Source organism: Pteropus vampyrus, unplaced genomic scaffold, assembly GCF_000151845.1.
Source record: "Pteropus vampyrus isolate Shadow unplaced genomic scaffold, Pvam_2.0 Scaffold461, whole genome shotgun sequence".
In the NCBI taxonomy this organism is placed as follows: Eukaryota; Metazoa; Chordata; class Mammalia; order Chiroptera; family Pteropodidae; genus Pteropus; species Pteropus vampyrus.
Genome location: NW_011889242.1, coordinates 2052657 through 2078254, shown reverse-complemented (window position 1 = coordinate 2078254; position 25598 = coordinate 2052657). Strand labels below are relative to the sequence as shown.

At 56.4% G+C, this 25598-nt stretch overlaps 3 protein-coding genes across 5 annotated transcripts in view; all 3 read right to left on the bottom strand.

Moving 5' to 3' along the window:
* Positions 1–3786, bottom strand: part of ANKRD39 (ankyrin repeat domain 39) — a 14637-nt gene extending 10851 nt beyond the window's left edge. Inside the window, exons 1-3 of the mRNA XM_011381986.2 lie at positions 3639–3786; positions 733–836; positions 182–385 (exon numbers count right to left, since the gene is read on the bottom strand). Of these exons, the coding sequence (XP_011380288.1) occupies positions 182–385; positions 733–836; positions 3639–3738 (408 nt within the window). The 5' untranslated portion in view covers positions 3739–3786. The remainder of the gene's footprint in view (positions 1–181; positions 386–732; positions 837–3638) is intronic.
* A 1288-nt stretch (positions 3787–5074) lies between these two features.
* Positions 5075–14438, bottom strand: SEMA4C (semaphorin 4C). Of its 3 annotated transcripts, none has more exons than XM_023524323.1 (15): positions 14237–14438; positions 12204–12352; positions 10598–10746; positions 10233–10295; positions 9970–10068; positions 9787–9883; positions 9551–9667; positions 9310–9461; positions 9050–9225; positions 8603–8747; positions 8293–8515; positions 8094–8206; positions 7026–7183; positions 6875–6945; positions 5075–6753 (listed from the first exon to the last, which is right to left on the bottom strand). In XM_023524323.1, the coding sequence occupies exons 2-15, from the start codon at positions 12310–12312 to the stop codon at positions 5921–5923; spliced, it is 2505 nt and encodes an 834-aa protein (XP_023380091.1). In that variant the 5' UTR covers positions 12313–12352; positions 14237–14438; the 3' UTR covers positions 5075–5920. The 3 variants fall into 3 exon arrangements, with proteins under 3 accessions (XP_023380091.1, XP_011380284.1, XP_023380092.1); XM_011381982.2 differs by having other exon boundaries at positions 12204–12349; XM_023524324.1 differs by lacking the exon at positions 14237–14438 and adding an exon at positions 13739–14211 and having other exon boundaries at positions 12204–12349.
* Positions 14439–18959: 4521 nt separating this feature from the next.
* The window catches only part of FAM178B (family with sequence similarity 178 member B), a 70686-nt gene continuing 64047 nt past the window's right edge, over positions 18960–25598 (bottom strand). Inside the window, exons 13-15 of the mRNA XM_011382026.1 lie at positions 20858–20935; positions 20455–20607; positions 18960–18992 (exon numbers count right to left, since the gene is read on the bottom strand). Of these exons, the coding sequence (XP_011380328.1) occupies positions 18960–18992; positions 20455–20607; positions 20858–20935 (264 nt within the window). The remainder of the gene's footprint in view (positions 18993–20454; positions 20608–20857; positions 20936–25598) is intronic.

Genomic DNA, 25598 nt, shown 5'->3' with positions numbered 1-25598 from the left:
GCAGGAAAATCCCGGAAAAATTACACATTAATCACTAAAGTGATGAGAGGTGAGTACTGAGATTACAAATGGTTTTAATTTTCTACTTTATGCTTTTCTGTTTCCCCATATTTCCTATGGTGAACATGTTATAACTTTTATAATGACAAAAACCAAGTCTTTGAAGGGAGAGGGGACATACCTTATGTAAACTAGTCATGCCATCATCATCTACCAGCCTGGGGTTGGACCCATGTGACAGCAGAAGACGTGCAATGTCAGTATGCCCACAGTAGCTGGCCCGGTGCAGGGCAGTGGCACCCCCATGGGTCTGAGCATCACACTTGGCCCCATTTTCCAGCAGGAACTGGCACACGGCATAGTGCCCATTGCGACTGGCGTAGTGCTGCAGGTGACAGAGACTGAAGTCAGACAGCAGAACCAGGCAGGAGACAAGGGTGGGGAGTGGAGAATAGGGCCCTAGAGTGAGAGGCCTGAACCCTCCAGGGGCCACCTCTATCAGCTTGGTGACCTGGGCAAGCATCTTCATTTCTAGCATTAGTTTCCTCAATCATTTCTACCTCACAGATTATGAAAATGAAATTAAATAATTGATGTAAAGCACTTATACTGATTAAAAAAACGAGGTTAAAATGACACTTAAAACAGAAATGCTGCAGAGAGAGAAAAAAAGGAGAGAGAAGGCAAAGGTAAACCCCAATCCCTCTTAGACCTGTGCCACTCCCAGCTCACCAGAGCGGTGTAGCCAGCCGAGTCAGGCTGGCTAGGGTCTGCCGCCTTCTGGATTAAATATCTCACACGACCCAGGTCCCCGTTCAGGGCTGCCGACCAGATTCCTATGGAAAGACAGTCCAAGTACCCATGATGCTGACCAACTTGGAAATTTGACTTTCCTGTACTTCTTGACCTCCATTTCCTCATCCACAAAATGGGGAATTCCTTCGTTTAACAAATATTAACCGTGCACCTCCTCTATGCCAAGGATTGTCCTAGGCACTGGTGACACAGCTATGAACCAAACAGACAAGGGGCTTGTCTGACCAAGGCAGGAGAATGGGGCAGACACAGAAATCTCTTCCCACTGCAAATACACAAATGTTGGGTAATGTTTAAAATGTTTGAATATACAGTCAAATTCAAAAGCAAGAAAAGGACACTGCCAGGTGACAGAACGAGGTAAAAACCACAGCTAAATGGTGAGCAGGCACTGACTGAGCCTACAGGATCCAAAGAGTCCTCGGAACTGGACACACACCCCAGGGGGGTTGACTCAAACGGCTGACCAGGGTCTGAAGCAGAGGATGCAGGCTCCATGCATGGGAGGGAACTACATAGAGCAAGGCCGTGTGCACAAAGCTGGGACGTGCAGTAGGAAGCAACCGCCATGCCCAAGCACTTCACTCACTCGGCAAATATTTACTGAATACTGTCTTTGCATCTGGCACTGTTGTGGGTACTAAGTGTCAGCAGAGAATAAAAGACACCCCCCCTTCAAATTTTTTTTTTTATTCTTTTGGAGCTTACATTCTAATTAAAGGACATAAACAAAGAAAAAAAATATATACATATATACAAAACAAGTCATGTGATGCCAAGTGCTATGAAGAAAAATAAAGTAAAGAAGGGGTATGGGCAGTGGTCAGTGATGGCATCTCTGCTAAGGTGACATCTGAACAGAAACCTAAAGGAAATGAGAAACGGCACCATTTGAATAGGTGTGAGAAGATGACAAAGACAGAAGAAACCTAAAGAATCAGATGCCCTGCACCTATGCAGCTCAAAGGTGTGGCACCTATATTCTATCTACATTACCCTCAGGGAGCCGACCTCAAGCGAAGAATCTATCAGAAAAATTGATCCAGACAAATGAACCCTATAACGGCCAGGCCTCAGAGACAACTTTTTAAAACGCCCTATAAGGCTGCCTCCAGGAGCCAGCAAAGGCATGTGCAGACTCTCTTACAAAAGACGACTCCTGGTGAAATTAAAGACTAGAAGTTGCAAATCCACTGCCTGCAGAATAAGTGGGGAATGCATGTTTCCAAAATTAGGCATAACTGTGCAATTTAAAAGATTTTAAAAGAACATTTAATGTGTTCACAGAGATGAAGGAATAGAATCCATAAATCAACAGAATGTTGGGGGGGGGGTGGATCTGTAACAAAAGCTAATAAATTAAAAAGTAGAATCACTGAAGTAAAATCGATGGTTCAACAGTACTGCAGACCCAGTTGAAAGAGAATTAGTGATTTGGAAATCACCTAGAATGCAGAATGGAAAGGAAAATATCAGAAGTGAAGAAACATGAATGACAGAATTACCAAAATATGTCTAACAGAGGTTTCAAAAACAAACCAACCAACCCAACACAATCCAGAAACTGGGTAAAATAGGAGAGAGGGGATGTTTAAAGAGAATACACTTGAGAATTATCCTGAAGTACAGACAACAGTAATTTATCAGATGAAAGTTGTATTAAATCCAGAGGAGGATTAACAGAAACAAGTCTAGCCTGGAGAAATGACTGAGCGTCAAGAAAAAAGAGAACATTTAAAAGTTACTGAAAAGAAAAAGGTCATCACCCACTAAAAAATTACAATCAGATTATTAGCAGAATCCTTAACAGCAGAAGCATGTACAAGAAGATAAAGGAATACTATTTCCAAAGAATTAAGGAGGTAAAATAACTATCAACCTAGAATTTTATATGGGCTAACCGACCACTCAAAGGGGGGTGGGATGGATGAGTGTGTGTGTGTGTGGTGAAGAAGTATGCTCAGTGAAAAATCCCATTAAAGGATATACTTCAGGAAAAGAGAACCCAGAAAGAAGATATAAAGAAATAAAAGTCCACACAACAAAATAGTTAAGGATCTTTCCCACGTGTGCGAAACAGATAATAAATGAAGAAGCACACCAAACAAAAGCACACCTCATTTTATTTCGCTTCCCTTGATTGTGTGCCTCACGGGTGTTGCCTATTTTACAAACTGAAGGCAAGACCCTCCACCAGCAAAAGGATTACCAGTTGCTTTATTGAGATACTTCCTTTTTATAGTGGTCTGGAACCAAACCGCAGTACCACCGAGGTGTGCCTGTGACATCATTGTAAAAACTGCTCTGATGAATGCAAGGTGTACCTGGAGGAGAAGGCACCCTACTTTGCATAGGACAAGGTTTCTGTGCCTGCAGCATCCCTGGTTTCTACCTCCTAGAGGCCTGTAGCGCCCTCCCAGTTGTACCAACCCCTAAATCTCTCTAGACGACAGAGCGACCCTTAAGGGGCAGTGGGAGAGGTGGAGAGAAGAAGGCAGGTGCAAGAAGTGTTACCTCTCCGGGAGACCATCGCCGGCCTAGAGGGTCACACTGACTCCATCTATATAGCACATGAGCCGACGCAGCGGCTCGGAAACGTTAGCTCCTCGCAGCTCCATCCCCCGTGGGCGCAGACCCCAGCTGCACCTCTCCGACACTCGAGCGGGCCGGAGTCCCCGCGTCACACCTGGGGAGCAGCGGGCTCCGCTTTCCTCCCTGAGCGTCAGTCGTCGTTTCCAGGGGCGGAGCTCGTGTTGGGCCCAGGCGGGCTCTCAGTGACCCGGGGCCAGATGCCCGTCGCCCCTCAGCCACCCCCAACTTACCCCTCTCGAAGTCCATCTCGTCCAGCGTCTGCCGCGCGCCGGGCGCCGCGCCAGAGTGGGCGCAGCAGGGGCCATCGGCGCAGGGCCGGGGAGCCGCCATGCCGGCCTCGGCGCCCTTGGGATGTCGGGCGCGCGCACGCGGGAGGGGGGCCGCCGGGCCTGACCAATCGGCTTCCGCGGCCCCACAGGCCCGGCCAATCAGGAGCCCAGGCTTTCGCGCGGGAGCCAATCGGGCGGCGGGGCGGAACCAGGGCTTGCGCGCCGCGCCCGAGGCGGCCGCACGAGGGCGCCACAGGCTCAGCCAATCAGGAGCCCAGGCTTTCGCGCGGGAGCCAATCGGGCGGCGGGGCGGAACCAGGGCTTGCGCGCCGCGCCCGAGGCGGCCGCACGAGGGCGCCACAGGCTCAGCGGAGGCCGCTGGGGCGCTTATGTGGCGCTTGACATAGCTTACCCTTCAAGGAGCTCCCGGGTCCTTCACCCTCTCCCGCATCGCCGCGGGCCCTGGGAGGCGGCTCGCCTCGCGACACTATCCTTCTTCACGTCCTTCGGGCCTATTTCTCGAAAACCCATGGGAGGCCGGTGCCACTGGGAGCAACTGCAAGCCCCCAGGACAGGGACAGGACAGGGCCTTGGGTTGGCCGAAATCCAGATTGGGCGCCTAGTTTACTGAATCAACCTTCACACGCCACAAGCTTTCCCGGCTCATGTCGCCCGAGCATGTCACGTCCGCCCAGCGCTCCCCCACAACTAGTACACCCAGGGCTGCAGCCTGTTCCGGCCACAGCAGGTACCAGATCAGTCACAGGACATTTCACTTCCATTGCCTTAGTGTGTGGGCGTGAATTACAGAATCCAGGTTGGGTCCTGTATTTCTTAACTAACCTCTGAGCCCAGTACCTCTCCTCCCATTCCGACAGTGGCTTGGTGCATGCTGGGTGGCCCTGGGGAAAGTTCTCAGTCCCATGTAGCTGAAGCACTCAAGACTCACATTCCTAGAGGGCAAAAGGCTGGAAATCATCTTCCTCCCTTAAGGTAGCTGAGAGCCCCAGCCTCACATGGCCAGTCCATGCAAACTTAAACTGCTTCCAGGAAGTTCCCTCCTTCCACCCTCACTCCCACTTCCCCTCCCTAGTTCTGGGAAGCCAGTTCTTCCCCAGCTTTGACTCCCAATGCCCTGACTTATTCCTTTGGCCAGTAGCCAGAGCTGGCTCCCAAGAGACTGTGGCCCTGGTCTGGTTCCCAGCCTGAGCCACTGCTGTGGGAAAACACTGGAGCCTGGGCTGTTTCCCTCCAGATGGGCACAGGCAGGCAGGGACCACAAAAGAGGTAGCTGCCCCAGGACTATGATGAGGTGGGTCTGGACTGGCTTCACTCAACTCACAGGGAGGTTTCCCTCTTAGCACCCAGAAGATTTTAGCCCAAACGTCTCAACCCTATCACGGTTTCATTTTCTCCATTTTATTCAATATAAAAATAGTCAAATATTTACAACAAATAAATACGCGGAGACACAATAAGTTACACTGTTAGGTGCCCTCCTCCAGGGCTGGGAGAAGATATGCCATATCCGCAGCATGCCTACTTTCTCCCCACCACCAACCTCTCCCAGCCCTACGAGAGGACAAGTATAAAATACCACTGAACCCCAGGGCCCAGTGGGAGGCCCCTCCCACCCTTCCCCCTAAACACACAGGAGGCTCCGTCTCCCTCCCCCCAACCCTGAAAACATTCTCAACCCTGGGAGCAGGACCAGGCCTACCCCAGAGCCCTACACTCCCCCCAGGGGCACAGTACCCTGCCCAGCCCACCCCCATATGTACATCACTGCCCCTCCCTCGGGACAGGTGGGGGTAGGAGAGGCAAAGTGACCCGACCCCTTCCCCTTCATAGCTCCGATGACTCACCAGGAGGACCCCACGCCAAGGGAAGACTGACAGAACCAGGAAGACTGTGTCATAAACAACCACGTGCACACGTGCCCACACACATACACATCTCCAACTTCTGCCTTGACATTTTTGGCTGCTGGGGTCCCATGTGTCCATGATTCAAGCCCCTCAAAGAGAGGAGGAAGGCGCCTTCTGGGCGGCTGGTGCCCTGGTGAGCCACACTGAGTGGCAGTGCTCGTGCTGAGCAGAGCAGGTCCTCATGGCTGGGCAGATACTGGGCAGAATCTGTCCCAGCAAAGCAGGTGCCCACACCATGTCCCTGAGGTAGCTGGTGTCTGTGCAAAAGTAGGAGCCGCAGCTCGCAGGCTGCCTTGCCCACGCGGTGGGACGCCCTCATACGGATGACTCCTCGGGATTGGAGTCCGGCAGTGGCTGGCGCTGCTGCAGTTTGCGCCTCAGTTCATCCGCCAACTCGGGCAGGGGGTGCCCCAGCCCCCCGCCGCAGTCCTCCCCACCTAGCTGTAGGCGCACGTAGCCATTAGCGTTTGAGTTCCGCCCACCCCCCAGGTGAAGCCGAGTGGGGGATGGCAGGGGCTGGCCAGGAATGCCAGGAGGCGGAGAAGGGGGCCCTGCCCCAGGCTGGCACCGGGCGTGTCCAGGCACAATCTTGAGGGAGCCGTCCGAGTAGTAGTAGCCAACAGGATCCCAGAGTTTCTCATCAGTCTCGGGGCCAGGCCGGAAGGGGGGGCTGGTGGGCTCCTTGGGCAGCTCCAGAGGATATACCAGGGTCCTCTCTGCTGCCTTGGCTCCTTTCTCCAGCTCTTCCCGCAGCCGCCGGCGCAGTGACAAGACGAGCAGCAGCAACACCAGGCACATGGCCCCCAAGACCACCACAGCCAGCCACACCAGGCCCAGGTTTTCCAGGGGTGCCCGGGCCTCCAGGGTCACCGACGGGCCCGCCACTACAGCTACCAGGTAGCCTTCGGCAGCCAGCCGTGCCCCCTGCTCCTCTGAAAAGCAGTGGTAGGCCCCAGCATGGCGGGGCTGAGCAGCCATCACGACCAGGGCCTGTAGTCGGGCATCGTAGAGGAAAGAGCCAGGCTGTTCCGTGGGCAGGTCTCGGCCCCCAAAGGTCCAGCGAGCATGGGCGAGGTTGGAAGAGAGGCGGCAGGGCAGCACCAGGTCTGTGCCCGCCACCACCGTGATGTTTTTGGGCGTGAGCCTGACTGCAGCGGCAGGATGAAAGGGAGCAGTTAGTGCTGGAGACCCAGGACCAAGGGGAGGTGCAGACACTCCAGCTCCCACCCAGGGCCCATCCCACTGGGAGGGGGACAAAAGACAGCTCACCTTTCTTACTGCCTCGGAAGTTACAGATACCAGAGGTGTCTGAGACTGCTACATGCTGGATCAGCAGAGAACTGGTGGGGGAAGCAGGGTGTGTCAGCATTCTCGCTCCAACCACCTGCCCTCCCTTCCTAAGGAGCAGAGCCCCGCTCACCCTGAGTGGCCATCGACAGCCACACAGCGGCTGGTGTTGATGTTCCAGGCGCAATAGGGGTCCCGAGCGAGGACACAGTCTGCACAAGAACGGTACTTCACACAGTCGGCTAGGGGCAGCTGAACCAGCTGTGACCGGGAGCCTGCAAACAGCAGCTTCTACAAAAGATGGAGGCACATGAGGGTCAGCCAGACCAGGACACCGCCTGGGCAGAGCTCACACTCCTGCGGGGGAGCACAAAGCAAAAAGGGCCAAAGGAAGGAGACCTGAGGACACAGAGGGCTTACTTCAAGCCAGATGCCATCCTAAGCACCTTAGAGCAGTGACCTGATTAGAAAGAGCAGCAGCTATGTGAGGCTGAGTATAATCACACTCGCACACACAGCTCCACTGCGGTATAAATAGTACAGGAAGTACGTTTTCCGTAAGGCTCGCCAGCCCTCACAGTAGCACCAGCATAGCATAAGGTGTTTCCCTCTGTTTGCACAGTGATTGCCAATCTGTGTTTCTTCAACCACAGACTTTTTGCCTTTGTTCTATGTTCTGGGGAATGGTTTGAGCCCCAACAGTTGGTAAAGCGCAAGCCTGTAAAAGTTCAGGGTACCAAGGACAGGCTACAAGAGAGTAAGACACCAGCAGCACCTCAGGGAGGTGGGAAGGCGCGGCGCTCAGGACAGGGTGACAGGGCTGGCGGGAAGCCAACACCATGAATGAGGGCACCACGAACGAGCAGTCTGAGGCGTGGCCAACAGTGCACCACAGGAGAGGACGGGCAGCATGCAGCAAAAGCCTGGCATGGCCCTGAGGGGGCTCTGAAGGTGTAGCTGCCCAGACTAGGTTCTGGGAACACAGCCCACAAGAACCCAGCAATCCAAGGCCTATGGAGCGCGGGTACGTCAGCACTCTGATTGCTCGGAACTTGCCCCTAGCTAAGCCGGTATGCTCGGTGCCTCCTGGGCCCTGTACGGCCAAACAGAAGGCTAGGGTATGCTGGGTATCCCCTCACCCTGTATAGCCAAGCAGCAGACTAGGGAAGGTGGGAGACAGTGGGTGGGCCCTAATCATTACCTTGCTCCGGGACAGGACCAGGCTTTCCACTGGCTCCTGGTCAAACACCTGCAGCTCCTCAATCAGGTGGACCCAGGGCCCCAGGCTCACAGCCTTGAGCAGCCAGCCATCTCCTGTAGGGGTTGGGCGAGGGCAGGTGTAAGCCAGAGGGCACAAGGGCCCCACCCAGCCACTGGCAGCCAGGCCTGCACGTGCCTACCTGTGCCGATGAACAGCACTGTATAGGTGGCTCCGTCAAGCCCTGTGACACGGTCAGCCACCAGGTGGGTGAAGTTGGTATCCTTCTTCACGAGCAGGGGCCGGCCCCAGCGAGGCCTCACCTGTTCCTCCATTAGTGGGTGCTTCTTGATGAAATTGAGGGTATTGTCAGGCAGCTCCAGAGAACTGGTGTAGCCATGGCGACGGTGCCAGTTGTTGATGCACTAGAGGGCAGGGCAGGGAAAGAACTGTCAGCAGGTTGGAATGGTGCTGAGGTTGAGGCCAGCAGTGTCCTCCCCGGGGGGACTCACCGAGCCAGGCCGCGGGCTGGGTACAGGGTCAGTGTAGAGGCCCCACTTCTGGGATTGCTCACGGTACTCCTTGTAGGGACCCTCGAACACCCTCTGGATCTCTTCCAACTGGTACTCACAGACTGCTGACAGGTCCACATCGCCCCTGTCACAGCAGCAGAGGGAGCCCAAGGGTCAGGCCTGGTGCCCACTTTACCCTAGCTCAGGGAACATAGGGGAAAGGCGGGGCCCGGCACAATGCAGTAAAGAGCATGCACAAAGTAATGACAGCTCTAAAGGGCCACCAGGGGCAGGGCACTCACTGTCCACATCCTACTGAGAGATGCCCAACACCCTCCTTCGCTTCTGGACAACTGGCCACCCAGAGCCCAGAGCCCTGCACCGATAAACCACCTCCAACCCGCGGAACTACTCCTCCCCACTCACGAGGGGTCTTGACCAGCTCACCATCGTGCCCGAAAAACTGCAAAGAAGGTGGTGTTGTGCCAGGAGGCATCTTGCAGGGTGTGCAGTGCCCTTAGCTGGTTAAAGTAGAGCTGCCAGTCGGGGGCTGAGCATACCAGCCGCGCTTTCAGGAACGTGGTCCATTTCTTCTGCAGCGTCCGTGCGCCCCCCAGGTCTCCCTGGCAGATGGCAAGGGGACACTGGTGGTCAGCCCTGCTCAGCCAGCAGGGCTCCCAAGCGCTCACTGTTGTGGGCTTCTGTACCTTGCAGACACGGGCCACACGGGCCACCACCTGCTCTGTGTAACAGTCGTACTCCACCGCCCGCTCGCTGAAGAAGAAGTAGACCTTGTCATCGTCCCCCGTGAAGCTCCCCATGCTCTCGGGGATGTAGGCAGAACCGACAAAATGAGGTTCTAGAGGAAAGGGAGGAGGCTTAGCGAGGCCCTAACGGTGCCTCCCCCTGCAGCTCCCCCAGTCCCCATACCAGTTCCTCAGGGCTCACCATTGAGCCAGAAGGCCAGGTACTCTGTCTTCATGGGGTGATGGGGTCCCATGTTCCGCAGGATGATGGGCTCCGTGCCCAAGAAGTTGTTGAGTGTGGCCGAGTACAGTTCGCCATCTATGGAGACACAGGATCAGCCAGGACAGAAGAGAGGTGGAGATACACTCAGGCCAGACAGCCTTGGGTGGGAACGCATCCTTGGGACACCCCAGCCTGCAGCAGGGTCCGCCACTCACCCACAAGGAGGGCAGTGTGGCCCTTAGCTGGGTCATAGGGACACTTTCCCTTGCCGTCATCGAACTCTCGGTGCTCCAAAGTAAAGGTGAGCACATCCTGAGGCAGGAAAGAGACAGAGTGAGATGCAGCAGGCCTGGTGTCCTGAGCAGGCAGGGAGGGCAGAGGCAGAGCACGGCACTCACAATGTAGGTGCACTTGGGTTGGAAGGCATAGGTGCCGCACACGTACAGGTGGGATGCGTTGTAGGGCTGCAGGAAGCGGATGAAGTTGAAACACTCCGTCTAGGGAGAAAAATGGATTCAGGTAAAGGATGGGAATAGGGACCCAGACCAGCACTGGAACAAAGGGAGCCCAGAGCCCTGGGGAAAGTGTGTGCCATGAGGCTCCGCCAGGAGGAGGCACTTGCACCCTGCCCCCTCTCCCTGGCTTGTCCCCTAGCACCCACCTGGTTGCTCTTCCCTTTCTGGATGCACTCGGACTTCTTCTCCAAGGGCGCCTCCCATGAGATCTGGGGACAAGAAGAGGTCATGTCAGCAATGTCATAAGTACATGCTGAACACGTGGACAACACGGCCACAACATGGGGACAGCACACGACACTACTCAGTCCCCACACCCCAGGAGCTTATTTCAGCAGAGAACACAGGCCCCAAATGGCCCCCAGTCAGCAGAACCCACTAAGTACTGTGAACGAAGGAAAGGCTGCCCATTTGCTCTGCTGAGAGGGCAGGACTTGCAGACCCAGCAAGATTCCACCTGAAGACGTGGGGTGGGGGCAGCTTGTGTACCTCCCGCTCCCCCACCTCTCACCACTCCTTGAAGCTCCAAAGCCTCCACGCTGAAGGCAAACAGGGCCTCCCGGGCCCCCACATACAGGAGCCCAGTCTGCTCAGTCAGGGTCAGCGTCAGGAAGTCCTGGATGCCTGTTTGGGAGAACCGCCGCACCACTGTGGCCAGCTCTGCAAGGACAAGGTAAGAGTGAGCACAGCTGTGGAAGGGTGGGCCTTCCTGGGGCTCCAAGCACCCACTACCTTGAACTAGCCTTCCTTTGCACAATGGTCTCCTAATTGCCTGTTCCCCACATTAGGATCAGCACCCCCCAAACAATACAGCCTAGCCACCTGACTGGCAATAAGGGACATTTCCTGAATTGCAGCCTGACTCGGACAGCTCCCCCAGGCCTCCTGGCCATTCTCAGCCTAGGAGGAGGCAAATCTGGGCTGTGAGGAGGAAGGAAGGCTATCTCAGCCACAGCTTCCGGCCAGAGGAAGCCATCAGACTGATGGCTCTCACTCTCAGGGTCAGCAGCACCGCTGGCTGCAGAGCTGGGCACTTCCCCTCCCTGCTTCCTCAACTGCCGCTTCCTTCTTTGCTCTGCTGCCCACTACCCGTGTGAGGGTCCAGCCAGGCCCCAGCCCCTAACTCAGCAAAGCAGGATGCACAGAAGTTGTGAGCGCTCCTTGTTTTAGGGAACTGGCCAAACAAACCCAGACTGCCAGAGCTGCCAGCATAGCTGCCACTAGGGCAAGTAAGGATGGCAGGAGTCAGGGCTGGGAGGCCATGCCAGGAAGGCCAGCGGGAAACTGGAGGCTGGGACCAGAGATGGTGCTGAAGGCTGGGGCCTGGGAAGTCTTGTTAACATTTGCCATGCATGGCACTACAACATTCATATACTCACAGGATCCCTGTCAGTCCCCAAAATAGCTGCTGACCTGTCCTCAGGGTCCCCTAAACCAGCCTTACTTAAGTCTTTAGAGACAATGATGCACCCAGACACACAGGTCAGCAGGGCTTCAGCCGCACAGGAGTGCAGCCTGTGGGAGGTGACCTCATCCCAGGTCCCCAGAGTGCAGGGATGATACAAACACCTGACATCACTCTTCGTACAGGTGTGTGTTTGTACAGGAAGGGCTGTCAGGTCCACTGTCTCTCCCACATGAGCACATGCACATACACTCGCCCATCTAGGACCACCAGAGGGCAAGAGTGTCAGAGCAGAGGGAGTCTATTAGAGTTGACAAGGGGGATCCTGAGGGCACAAAGTTAGAAAGACTTGGGGGAGGTACAACACCCTTGGCTCTATGCATGTCCTGGCTCAGGTTTCTCTCCCCTGGCTCTCAGTGCAAGTGACAATTCTAGCAGTGAGTTGTGTGGACAGTGATGCAGAGGCATCCCTTAATAGGGGTGGCCAGGTCCTAAGCTTCAGTAGTAGGGGCAGCCCACATCCTGGGCTGGACTACCAGTTCTGGGTCCCTGGGGCCACTTGCTCACACTTCTTAGAAAGTGGGGTCACACACATCGGTAGGCCTCAAACCCAACAGAATAAATCTGGCACAAGCATCTCTCTTCCCCCAGCAGCCTCTGTTGGCCTCCCATTCCCCACACTGGTCTGTCTCCTCCGACTTCAGGCACTCACCCCCAGAAGATACCGTCTTCCGGGGCACCAGGTTCCACCACACCTCAGCCCTGATGCCTGGGCCCCACAGCCCCACCGCCAGCAGCCAGACAGCCCAGTGTGGGGCCATGGCTCACACCCCAGCTCTAAGCTCCAGGCCAGCTGCCCTGCTGGGGGAAAAGAAAGGGTCAGAATCACAGCCAGAGCAAACAGACTGGAAGGGGGGCCCCCACCAGGCCCATGCCAGGAGGCACAGACGGGACAGAAGACCTGATCAGGCCTCCCCAGGAGCCCCTGGATTCCCCCCTTGCCCCTATCCTTGGAGCAGAGACCTAGTCCCCTCCCACACCTGGCTTCAGCCCCCACTATCTCCAAAGGACCATGGGGTCTCCCTGGATAGAGGAGGAGGAGCAGAGTCAGCTGGAGTGGACACTCGGAGAAACCTCCTCTGGCTTCCAGTCCCTCCCCCACTCCCTCAACAGGAAGTTCTTTAAGAAAATAAGACCCCTCCCCCACACTCAGGCCTGATAGATGCGAGGATTCCTTAAAATAACCTCTGGAAGCAGAAGTCGCCCCCACCGGGGATCCTGCCAACCGGAGACCTAATTCTGGGGGCCGAACTTCTTTGGGGGGGGGGGAAGGAGGGCATGTGGTGGTTTAGCGGTGGGGGTAATTGATGTAGCAGGCACCGGGGTCCGACCCCAGCCTCTCCCTTCCCCCGGCGCAGACAATGGCGGGGCAGACCGAAACCCCGCTCCACACCAGCAAGGCAGAAGCAGGCCAGGAGCCGAAGGGGCCCAGCTACCCGAGGCCCCTTTGTTGCCCATGAACAGAGGCAGGAAGTGGGTAGGATGGGCTTGGGAGTGACCAGCGTCTCATCGGTTCCTCGCACTGCCTCCGAGGGATACTGGCCCTTGGGTTGGGGGCGGCGGGACAGGAGCCACAGTGGTCAGATCAGGGACTCTCCCGGGGGCGCCTTCAGACGTGGCGTGGGGAAGCCTGTTGGGGGGCCGAAGGGGATTCTCCTGAACCACGGAGGCGCCCTGCGCAGGGTCTGACGAGCCTTCTGGGGGCCGAACTCGGGGATCACCCCCCGGCCCGGCCTGGGAAGGACAGCTGGGTTAATTTTCGCCGCTCCAGCTCTCCAAAGACGGGCACAAACAGACATAAGACGGGGACCTGCTCACCCCAAAACAAAGGGTCCACGCCAAGACCCCATCCCTGCCTCCCGCCCCGTCCTCCCCTCCCCCAGCTCCCGGGGATTTGAATGCAAACAAAGCAGCGGCGCAGGGAGCGTGGCGTAGCCCGGCCTGCGGACGCCCCCTGCCGGCCCAGGAACCATCGCGGGAAGAGGGGGTGGGGACACGCTCACCCCGACCCGTCTCCAACACCCCCAGCCCTCCCTCTGCCCTTTACCCGAGGCCGGGCTGGCCCCCGTGGCGCGATCTGATCTGTCCACACAGCGGCGCCCCCAACCCCAGCTCCTCCCAGGGCGGGGGAAATGGGGCGGCCCCGGGGTGGGTGGTGGGGTGCGGGGTCCGGGCGGTGGCCCCCACCCTTGTCCACTCTGAGCGGCAGCCGCAAGGCGAGGGCTCTAGCCAGGTCCGGCAGCCAGCTGGTCTCGGGAGCTGGCTTTCCAGGACAACCCGCCTCCCGGGCGGAACGGGCGGGGGGCCGCGGCGGGGAAATCTGATCCCACAACATCGGCTTCAGTCCAAGCCCGCCCCAAACTTTCCGTCGGGGGTGGAGGAGCCGGGGGCAAGTCGAGGGCCTGGAGAGGATCCCGACTACGAGAGGGACTCTCTACCCTTAGCCCCGACCCCGCAACCAGCCCGCGCTTCCGAACGCCCTGGCTGCGGGTACTGCTCGCCCAGCTCTGAGCCGCCGCTGGGCACGCAGGAACGGTCTTAGACGAACAACTGTCTTCTGCTGCCCCTCCTTGCACCCCCAGACCCAGTCCCTAGCGCGTTCAGCGGCCCATGCCCAAGACGGGGGACAAAGCGTTGCCTCGGAGCCCCGCGGCTCCAGCTCCGCGCCATCCTAGCCTCACTCACCTCCTTCTCGAGGCTGGAGTCCCTGGGCGCCGCCCTCGCGTTCGGCTTCGACCCGTGCCGCCCGCGCCCGCCCGCGCGCGCCTCCTCCGAGGGCCCTGTGCCACCGCCCCTCGGTCCCGGGTCGGCTCGGCGCCACTGGGCTCGGGCTCCCCGCGCCACCGCGGCGGACGCCGGCTCTTTCTCCAGCGGCCACCACCCCGCCCCGCCCCTGACGTCAAGCGGGGGGGGGTGTCGAGCTGGGGCCGGGGGCGGGACGCGAAGGCCCGCCCAGGAGGGGGCTGCGACCCGCTGCGACCTGCTGGTCCCCACTGCCTGCCCGAGGGCTTGGTCCCCGGCCCCTGCCCGGTGGGGCGAGGGAGGCACTCCGGACGTTGCCCGGGGAAAGCAGACTCACATAGTCTGTCCGAAGTGTCTCCCTAGACCCACCGCGGCTGGGCGGCCGGGCTCGGGCAGGGGCCTCAGGGCCGACCAGGTGTTCTGCCTTTTGGCCCCAACACCCACTGGCCCCTGCAGCCACGCTGGCACGGGCCTCCCCAGCTAGGAGAAGCCCTGTCTGGCAGCCTGCTTGCCCTTGTTCCTCGCGCTCCAAGCACAGGGACCCGGTCAGCACCCCTTGCCCAGCTCCCCCCTAAGACCACCTCTACTCCCAGGGTATGGAGCCTACCCCCAGGAAGTGACTCCTTCTGGTGCCACTGGAAAGCTGAATAACAAGTGACATGAGCCCTGATGTTCAGATGAAAGGGGCTGAGGGCAGCCACACTGGAGATCTACCACCTTCAGAACTGCCGTCTCCACCCACAGCCACTCCTACAACTGGTAGTGCTGGCCCCTGGGTGGTGCTGGGGTGTCCTCTTTGCCAGCTGGTCCTCCGAGCTGGGCAGCTGGATCGAGGAACTTCAGGGAGGCTGCCCCACCTGCACCCAGAGACAAATGCCACCTTCTGGCCTGGGGCAGAGGACAGAGGTGAAGAGACAGGCCCGGAGCCTGGGGTGGGAGCTTTAAGCCAGAAGCAGCCCAGCTGGGGAGGAACACTTTAGGGCCTGTCAGCAGATCTGTATTATAAATCAGTCTCGACAGCAGCTTTTGTTCTGGGTTAAAACTTGGCATCTGAAGAGCAGAGACCAGAAGAGTAGTGGAGATAACTGGGGAGGCAGCCCAGTTTGGATTCAGTAACAATTGGGTCTTTGCTGGTGCACATAAAGGCCCCTTCTCCAGCGCTGGCCAAAGCCATGTTTCCCAGCTCCTTTCCACCAGGGAGAAACCTGTGGCCTTGGAGATGCTGGAGGTAGAGGCAAGCCAGTTAACGATTAGCATGGGATGGGCAGTAGGCTCTCTGCCTCAGCGACAGCGGGGGAAAGGTGTGTGACCCCTGTAGGGTCAGACCCAGAGTCTGTTTAGGTGGAAGTGACCAGATAGGCAGGTCTCCTCACCTTTGTCCCGCACTGTAGACTTCGCAACTTGCCTGCATTACATTTTCTTTTGCTCCACCCCCAGGACCATCTTTGTAGGTATTGTTTCTGGCATTTTGTAGATAAAATGAGCCTCAGAGAGACCTGCCTTAAGTCACATGTAGATACTAGCAAGGTCAGAACATTAAAGGAGACCCAGAATCCAAATCCTTCATTCCACTATCACAGTGGATCTTGACAATTTTTAGGCCCCAGATGCTCGTTTCCTGCTGTTTTTCCTCACCTTCAAGCCCCACCCCCACCCTCTGGGTATGAGGGTTACCTGGCAGGGACTTGAGCTCCTGGCTCCACCTGCATGATGACCCCAGTGGAAAGTTTCATAAGGTGGTTCGGTTTCACTGGTAGGGATAGTCTTCGGTACCTCACGGAGGGCTGCTGCGTTCTAACAAGACTCCAGGGGCCCTTCTGTCCAAAATGCTCCCCAAAGATAGGGCTGCAGCTCCCATACCCCTTTTCCACCTGAGCCCATTTCCTGTTGGGTTCTGCTCATTTCCAGCACAGGCCTTTTCCGTGGGCGGGTGGGCAGGGGATAAAGTTTCCTGCATGACTTGCTCGTGATTCATACTTTTTAATATAAGCACAACTGGTAAAAAAATGAATATTCCTGGGTCTTAAGGAAAAAAAAAAACTACTGATACCCTCTCACCCCACAAAAAATAGGCTCTTGTACCCATCAACCTCCCTGGGGTCTGTCTAGCATATTCTGTGGAAGGTCCCATCCTGTTTTCTCTCTCGCCCATTGGCAGCTCAGGGCGGCCCCTAGAGATAGGCCCCCTTCCCCACAGATCAGTCCTGTGCCTTAGGGGCCCCCATTTGGGCTCCTTACCCCCCGAGGCAGCTTTCCAACAGGAGGGCTGGGTGTTCTTGGGACAACACTGGGGTTCTTGGGACAATACTGCTTGCCAACTCCCCAGGGAGCCTGGAGCAGCTGTCAACCAACAAGGGAAATGAGAAATTCTGGGTCAGCCACCCTTCAGGGATCTGAGGGCCAGAAGACCGAGGTCAGTGGGGACAAAGGAAAAAGACTTCCTCCCAAAGGAGGGTTATCAAAGCTGCCCACCTGGGAAGCCTTTCCCTTCCCAGCCCCGCCCTGTCACCACACCAAAAGGAAGCAGGAAAACATCCGTCATCACAGCCCCAGGGCTGCTTTCCCAGGGGCTTCCATCAGGATATCTCTCAGCCTTTCCCAGGGGCTCAGGTCAGGAGAGCGGGTGGTGAGTATGCCAGCACCTCTGTGGACTTCTTGGCCTGGAGGACACCAAGTCTCTAACTGGTCCTAGACTAGTTTTAGAAGATCTGGTCAGCTCCTGGCCAGTTCCAGAGAGGGCCCATTACAGGCCCCAGGGGATAGCATACACCCTTGGGTGACCTTGAAGTACACACCTCTGCTCAGGTTACAGCTAGGTAGCTGGAGGAACTGAGTCGTCACCAACACCTCTCCTTGGTGTCTGTTTCTCTCTGGGGGATGAGTGTGTTTGGGGAGCAGGAAGGAGGGGTCAGTGTACAAGGAGCGGGACTGGGAAGCAGAGCTCTCGATATCCCCGATATCCCCACATGCTGACATACAGCTCCGTCGCCTTCTGAGCCACACAGGGGCAACTTAGAGACCTGGAAACTCCAGGCCCCACCTCTCAGGTCACCCTTCTCCCTCTGCCCTTGGCAGCGAGAACAAAGAAGGGAAATTTCAAAGGTAATTTCCAGGTTTCCAGAGCAAATTGAATGGCTGTGGATTAACTGTCAGGATGTGCAGTGACAGCGAGAGCCCCGAGGGTGCTGGAGGCTGGTTTACCATGGCTTGGCTCCTCACTTCTTGCTGGATCTCATCTTTTATCAGAGGATCTAGGCCTACCTAATGCTGCTGGGGCTTTGGTGGTGCTCTGCCCCAGCCAAGGGGACCTTGCAATGTGGCCAGGAACAGAAACAAGAACTCTGTCAAGTCACCTGGGCATCCAAGTCACCCTGGTGGAGGGTTTCTTCCATTTCTTACCTGGCAAAGGCTGCAGAGGCAAGGAGGCGTCTTGTATGGTACCCAACCCTCTGAATTATAGATGCTCCCACTCTGGCTTCCAGCATTCTGGGGACCCAGCAAGGGAGGCAGCTATGTCTTAAACAGGCCCAAGAAGTGATGGGCTACACTGTGGGTCTGCGAATTGAGTGACTTGGCTTAAAGGTCCTTTATTTGGGGGGAGTCTCTCTCCCAGTTAGCCTGCCTTTCCCTGACTTCTGTGGCATCAAAAAGCAAAGGAAAGGGAAACGTCAGCAGAGCAAGTCGTAAGCACCGGCCATCATGATGCTGCATCAGTAAACCTGGGCTGGGCTGAGTGGACACAGGCCAGTTGGGCAGGAGTCATCTTTTTCTGTCTACTTCTTGTGACCTCTGCAGAACCCCATCTCAGCCCTGAAAGAGTCAGAAGGGGCCAAAGACAAGAAATGGATTCTCAGGGTTGGAGGGGGTGGACAGAGGGTATGGAGGGCCCACTTGGCTTTCAAGGTGGGCAGCTCAAAGACACTCAGTACCCTGTTAGCAGTCAGGGCCCACAAAACCGACCTCCGGTAAGGCTGGGGGAAGCAAAAGCAGTATCAGGAACTGTCTGTGGCACGGTCTCCCCACTCTTAAGTCTGGGGAGTTGATTTCAGAGCCTAACGATAAAATGAATTAAGTGTAATTACAGCCTTGATCCACCATCTCATTCTGGGGACCCTCCTTGGCAGGGGCGGGGAGGTGGGAGGTGGTCCCAGACTGGGTCCAAACACATGTTCCCTGGCATCCTGGCTCCCTGGCTTTCTGGGTTTCTAACAGAAACAACTGCCCCTCTGTCTCTCCAGATTTACCAACTGCCTCTGCTGCAGGGGAGCGGGGCCGAAGCCCCAATCACATGACTGTCCGAGGTGAGCATTCAGCAAACCAGACGCTGGGCACCAGCCCTTGGGATGGGGACTGAAGGCAATCATCTGAACCACTGATGTGAAACTAGACTTTAGTGTGCACAAAGAGACCTCACATTGGTGACAGAGAGAGGAAGGCAGGCAGAGGGCTGAGGTCCAAGGGCCTTGGGTGGAGAGAAGATGCTGGGTAGAGAAAGAGAGCCCGTGGAGTCAGGCAGGGAGAGGGAGGGCCCTGGGGCCAGTAGGGTTGGCTCTTGCTCCATTGGGCTGGTCCTATTCTGGCCTCTATTCTTTGCTTCTCCAGTTCCCTGGGCCCTGTCCATTCCTTGCCAGAGCTGAGAGCCCTGGGCCACTCCTGCCTTGATCCATTAGATGTCTTTCCAGGGGCTGAAATACTGGGCCTGTGGCAAAGAGAAAAACAAGGTGAAGTAGCACGAGACTTTACCCCTTGGCGTCCACTCATCATCCACGACAGGCCTCTTCTGTGCCAGGTAGTGAGTGACTGGGGCTCACAGTCCAGTTGAGGATGTGGCAGATCAGTAGGCCAGTTGACCACATCTCTGCCTAGGGTCCTTCCACTCACTGCTCACAGGCCCAGGGCAGCATGAAAGGAAGGTGGAACTAGCCCCCTGGCTTGCCCAGGCCACTGATCACTTTTCCTTCTTTTCATGGCAAACACAGTTTCCCACCAAAAGACTAGTGGGATCCAGTTCCTTGGGGACTGAGGGTGAGGTCTGCTCTCTAGTTTTCTCAGAGACTTGCGAAATCTGAGACCCAAGCCACAGTTTGTGGTGATGTGTCAGCCCCAAGTCAGAGGGTTACAGGGGAGGACAAGCAGAGAGAAGTCAGAGGAAAGACAAGTTGGGAGCCTAGTAGCACATAAGGAAAGCTGGCCCCTAAGCCAATGGTGCTGCTTGTCGGAGGGACAGAGGCCAGAGGGAGGCTGCCAGGCAGGGCTGGACTCTGCTTAAGTCTGCTGGCGTGGGAGCCAGGCTGGCCCTGCACCCTATTTGTGACCTTTACATGCTGCCTGCCTGTACAATGGGACAAGCTAACGCAACCTCTCAGGGACTCCAGTTAGCCCACTCATCTGTAAAATGGGGCCACAGCCTCATGGGGGTTATGTGAACACATAGGAAAGGACTTCATTCAATAATTATTAGCTATGAATATGATCACCTAGAGCAGGGGTCCCCAATCCCCGGGCCGTGCACCAGTACCAGTCTCTGGCCTGTTAGGAACCAGGCACAGCGGAAAGAGCAGAGGACTAATGAGCAAAGCTTCATGTGGATTTGCAGCCACTCTCCAGTGTTAGCATCACTACCTCAGCTCCACCTTAGATCATCAGGCATTAGATTCTCATAGGAGCACTGGTTCCTGGTGCCAAAAAGGTTGGGGACAGCTGACCTAGAGAGTCTGAGAAAGTGAGGGTGTGGCAGTGGTGGCTATAGAAACCAGAGGGACCAGGAGGGCATCCCTTCTGGCAAAGGAGGAGGCTAGCCCCAGGCCTGCAAGATAAGTGGGCAGAGGGTGGACAGCTGGTGTCCTTGGTGCTCCTTCCTGGCACTGCTCACGACAAACTGGCCCTATGGGCCCAGGCTGTCCCCGCTCCAGAGTGAAGTTTCTCCTTGTATTTGTTCAGGAGCAGCTTTTCCCTGCCTCCTGCCATGCCCCCATACTGGGCATGGGACTCTTGATGAGAATGGTGAAGAGCCTGCAGGCGTCTCCCCTCCCCCATTGCCCTCTCTACCCATCTCCCAGCCAGGAGCTGAACAGCTGCACTGTGGGTGGACATGCTCTGTCTCTGGTTAGCTGCCTGACCACTTCCCTCCCCTCCCAGGTAGGGGCTGCAGGAGGCACCACCTGGGGCTGGCAGTGGGCCAGCAGCTCCTGCCAGCGGACATAGGTCTGGGCGGCCAGGTCCTTGAGCTTGGTCCGGTGCATGGCCTGGGGGCTCTCCCGGACATGGGTGCCGATGTGGCGGTCCAACTGCATACACAGCAGCTGCAGCTCCCCCTGCAGAGATGGGCACGCAAAAGTATAGTTGGTGGGGGTGTCTGTGAGTGACTGCTCAGAAGTCAGGCAGGAAAGGGAGGAGAGGGGCAGGGAAAGTGCTGAGGACACTGGTTGGTATCCCTTGGAGAGGTCTATGGGACGCTGGGAGGGGACAGGCCTGCTTCCTCCTCAGTCTCCCACTCTTGCAGCTCTTGACCACGGGCTGGGCTCCGCCCCAGCCGACCACAGCCCAGCCTCTCAGGAGACTCACCCACTGGTCAGGAGTAATGTCCTGGCAGCTGACCACCACCCCAGCCAGTGTCAGGAGGCTGTGGCACAGGTAGCAGACCTGGAGGGAGAGCACAGGAGACAGGCATGCCTGAGTCCCTTGCCCCCAGACTCCTTGCTCCCAGGCCCTGTGGCGACGACAGGGCTTTCAGCCAGTTCTGGGAGGCTCTTCCAGGAGGGCTCTGGGCCCCGCTGCCTCAGAGCTTTCTCTCTGGTGAATGGCTGTCCTTCCTTCTGTCAGAAATTGAACCCACACTGTACCAGCCCTGTCCCAGGGCTCTGGCCAAGAGAGCCATTAGGGAGAAGGCCCGTCCTCTACACTTCCGCTCTGCTCCCTGAGATGCCACCCATGCCTGTGGGCTCTGTGACTGGGTGCCAGTCTCCTCCATGGGGGGATGTGGCCCATGGGTGGCCAGACTGTACCTTGGCAGGATACCGCCTGCACAGACAGATATACAGCCCATCTAGACAGTCAAACCATGATGACAAAAGGAGGCAGTCTGAGACAGGGAGACAGAGGGCAATGGCTTCTCCTGAGCATCTGCACACCCCACCCACCAAATCACACACTCACTCTTGCCCACTGGACAGTGAGGGATGAAAACAGGACAAAGGCCAATTCTCATCCCAGGTGCCCTTGGGCTGTTGGTGCCCATTCATTTATGGGACACTCACTTGTTTTGCAGAGAAAACAAGGTTCAGGGGGCACCCCAAAAATAGGTGAGGCCCTGGTGTGAAGACAGCCTGCTCCTGGCACTCTAGAGTGCTGTCTGTGGGCATGCCTCTCCCCTTCAGAGGTTTCTTTCGCCTTGTCCTCTCAGACACTTTATGTCTGAGATAGGAAAGGTGGCAGGAAATGACCCACTGTTGTACCCCCAGGCAGATAATGGCCAAGGCTGAGCTGGGAAGGGAGAAGCCGGCTCCATCAAGACTCCAGCTTAGTGATAGTGGGCCTGGAGCTCAGAACCAGCCCAAAGCACCCCCGCCCCCGCCCCCCCCCAGCACTTCCTTGCCTTTATCACCCTCCCCCTTAGAGCACCAAGTGACTTGGGGGTGGGGCTCACCAGGGAGCTAGCGATCCCCTTCTCCACATGGGTTCCCTGTCCCCAACCTGGCCATGCCCTGGCGGGGGAGTCCCACAGCATTCAGAACCCCTTCCCACCTCTGCAGTCCTGGCAGACAGCCCTTGCCCCGCTCTCCCCACAAAGCAGGCTCAGGCCTGTGCGGCAGAAATGCACCTTAACTAAAACACAGCCACAAACACACACACATTAGAGGGAGAGAGATACTTGAGGACGGCAATCATTTGGTCAACAAATCCTGAATCTCAGCTTCTCCAGGAAGCAGAAGGAGAAAGGGTCCTTCTAAGTTTTCTGGGGGGTAGGGGTGATGTGCAGCTCAGAAGGTTCCAGGAAGAACTAAGCTAAACCAAGCTTTTAGAGAACAGTAGGATTTGAGGTGAGGTTGGCCTTGTGGGCGCGGAGCAGGGCCGAGATTACAGCAACAGACAGACCCGGGGCTGATGCAGGGCATGCTGGTGGCTGCCTGGGTGGAGCAGGAAGGGGTGCCCAAAGGACAGGGCTGGAAGCAGGGGTCTGAAAAGTGGGCAGTGGCGGCTGCCCCAGGCTTTTGAGCAGGGAGGCTGGGTTGTGGGGGCCAGACTTGGGGTGCTTGGGTAGTGGGGACAGAATGGGCTGAAATAAACTGCACCGGGAGTAACAGTGCGGCTTTGAGAAAAAGGATTACAGGATAATCTTCCTCATTTTTTTTTTATTTAAAATTTTTTTTTTCTTTTTAAGATTATTTGTCTACGATGTGCATGCTTTACTCATACAATCAGAATACAATAAAAGTTTTTTTAAACATTAATTTTAAATAAGACAATGCCAATTAGAACTGACTGAGCCTCAGTTGGGTTTGGGGTGGGTGCGGGGCAAGGGAGAGGGACGAGACCTTGAAAAGAAGCAGAGCCCTGGGGACAGAGGCCTCTGTGAGATGGCACTGAGCGAGCTGACAGTGAGAGGTTGCAGGAGATGCCAAAGAAAACATCTTAGGGTGATTGTCGGTGGGTGGCTAGGAAAGGGGCCTGTCTGCAGGGGATAGGTGTGAAAGCCTGGGAGGGGGTGGGGCAGAGAGGGAAGGAAAGGGGCGGCTCTCAGCCCTTTCACTTGTAAACAGTCCTAGATCTGGGCAGTGGCTTATTCCACAGCCCACAGGTGGGTGTGTCTCTGCATTTCAGAGACCCCTGTGCTATGCACAAAGCCTGGGGCTAACAGGGACCTCCAGCCGCCTGGAATTGGTCCGAGGGGCCCCAGTCACCCTGCCCCCTCCTTCTCCTGCAGAATTAATCTTCCTAGGAGGGGGTGGGGCGGGGCCTAGGGTCTGAGGGATGCCCTGGAGGGAAAGCTGAGTAGGGACTGACTGAAAGAAAAACACCACCCTTGCAGGCAGGTTTCACAATCTTGTTGTTAGTCTGATTCCCAGGACTAAATCTGGAGGGACAATCCCAGGAAAACTATCCTGAATGTGTTTTTGGAGGGGGGACTTGGGGTGGTTATAGCAAGAAGGAAAAGGCAGTTCTGAAGAAAAGCCCCATTAACCACATTCTATAAGCCGATTTCTAAAGGGAGGACAAAACCCTCCTACTACCTGGAAGTGGGCCGGGTGCTTTTCTCCACCACATTCCAGGGCGGTCCCTAGAGTAGGGATTTAGGGAGGGGAGGCCCTTGGAGGAGGACTCTGACCCCACTTAAAGGGATAAGGTTCTGAAACCCAGGGTCTTTATGACTTTGATTCAGTTCAGCTTTAAATCTTAGCTCTGAAAATCACGCTCCCTCTCTCTCTGCCCATCAGGGCCCTGTTCTTTCCCCTGATGGCCAGCACCCGAGGCAGCAAAGGACAGAGGCCTGGACCTGACTCATGGTCACACAGTTCAGACCTCTGGCAGGCTACAGATAACATCTTGACCTAAGTTATGTCTCTGCTCCTGAGCCTTGTGGTGGAATGACCCCCTGGCTACTGTCCCATGACACCAGATAGAGGGACTCCTGAAAAGACCTCAGAACTGTCCCCCAGACCTGAAGAAGTGATTCATTATCCTGACCTTACCTCGGAACAATCAGCTTCCAGCATGACCTGTCCCCCTACCCCCAACCTTTGGTGTCTTGAGATCTTGCTCCTTAGAGTCTGTAGCCGACCCGCCATCAGGAGCCAGGTCTTTGGCACAAACTCTGTCTCCAGATCTGCCACTTTGATATTAAATCACTTTTCTTTCTATACTACAAACTCCTGCTCATGCATTTCTTTGGGCTAGTACACAGGCAGGCAGACTCAAACACTGGGATGCCTGTAAACAGCAGTCTGCAGTGGTGCTTTTAGAAAACAGTCTTCGTTACATGCTTAGGAAGCGCCTAGACCACGTCCTCCCCTCACTTACCGAGACTGCTGTCTCAGCATTGGGGGAAGGTAAGAGAGGGTACAGCCTCCCAAAGGGGCAGGCAGTTGCACTGGGTGCGCTCATGGCCTCTTCCGAACCCCCACGCTCCCAGACTTCTGCCCCAGCCCCGTTTTTGTGCCGGTTAGAGAAACAGGCATCAGCAGACACCGGGCTGTGTAGCTGGGAGTTGGCTCAGCCTTAGTGCCTTTTTGACAGGAGGCTGGGGGACCAGAGGCTGGCCCCAGAGCGCCAGCAGGGGTAGGCAAGAGCCACCCCTTCCAGGTAGGACACAAAGAAAATAGCCAGGTGTGAGAGGCATTTCCTGCTCCAGTCACGCTGTGACCAGTTCCTGAACTTGGCAAGCCTGCTCCTGTCCTAGCTGGCACCATGGACTTGGGGCTGTCTTCCCTTCCAAGATGCAGGAAAGGGAGACTGGGCAGAAGTGCACTGGGGGTGCCGCTGATGCGCTAGCCCCTCTGCCTGCTCCCATTTCCTGCACAGCTGATAGTGCCAGGTGGCCTTTTAGTAAGCCTGAGGCCCCTTCCTAGTCCCTAAAGGCCTGTGTGGTTTGGTGGGGTGTCAGTGTGGCTTCAGGGTTCAAGAGCAGTACAGAGGCACTCTTTGAGGGGGCAGAGTACTACACTTGTCCAATCTTCAGGACCTTGTCTGAAAAATGGGCCCTCGCTGTCTCAGGGCACCCAGAGCCTTCCCTGCTGGGTGTGAGTAGAGGCTGGGAAGCCCCCGTGGGAACTGGAGCCTGGGAAACCTCAGCCAACGACTTGGGGAGAGGCAGAATCTGAGGGCACGGAATGGGACGTGCCTGAACCCCATGCTGACAAGACTGGATCGTCTCTTGCTGCTGCTGCCAGCAAGGCCTGCAGCTTCTAGCTTCTGTTTTCTGGGTCTCTCCCAGAGTTTGGCAGACAGACTTTTCTGAGATGTTCTGTGCACGATGCCTCATTCCTTAAAGGGCCCTGTCCATGCCCTGGGGAAGGATGACAGGGTGAGAGACAGGAGAGAGCCTGCTGGGCTTGTCACCGATGGGGGGGTCAGTGTCTTCTTGTTCTGGTCCAGCCAGTTCCGACCCCAGGAACCACAGCCAAGTGTCCTTTTGCAGCACTTTCGTCACAAGATGACAGAGAAAAAGGTTGCCATTTCCCAGGACCCTGGTCCTTTACAAAATTCCCCTCCAGCAATGCCAAGAGGGCAGGCTGTGTAGGGTTGGGGGAAGTATTTACGCTAAAAAAGGGCAGAAAGTAGGATAGAGAGTATCTCCCAGGAGGCTACT

What these genes read in the sequence shown, in the direction of transcription:
- SEMA4C (XM_023524323.1), bottom strand. Translation starts at nt 12,312, where the DNA reads ATGGCCCCACACTGGGCTGTCTGGCTGCTGGCGGTGGGGCTGTGGGGC. An exon ending in CCTGGCCTTCTGGCTCAATG is followed by an intron (nt 9,462 to 9,550) that starts GTGAGCCCTGAG and finishes CCTTTCCTCTAG; the next exon opens with AACCTCATTTTGTCGGTTCT. An exon ending in CCAGCCCGCGGCCTGGCTCG is followed by an intron (nt 8,516 to 8,602) that starts GTGAGTCCCCCC and finishes CCTGCCCTCTAG; the next exon opens with TGCATCAACAACTGGCACCG.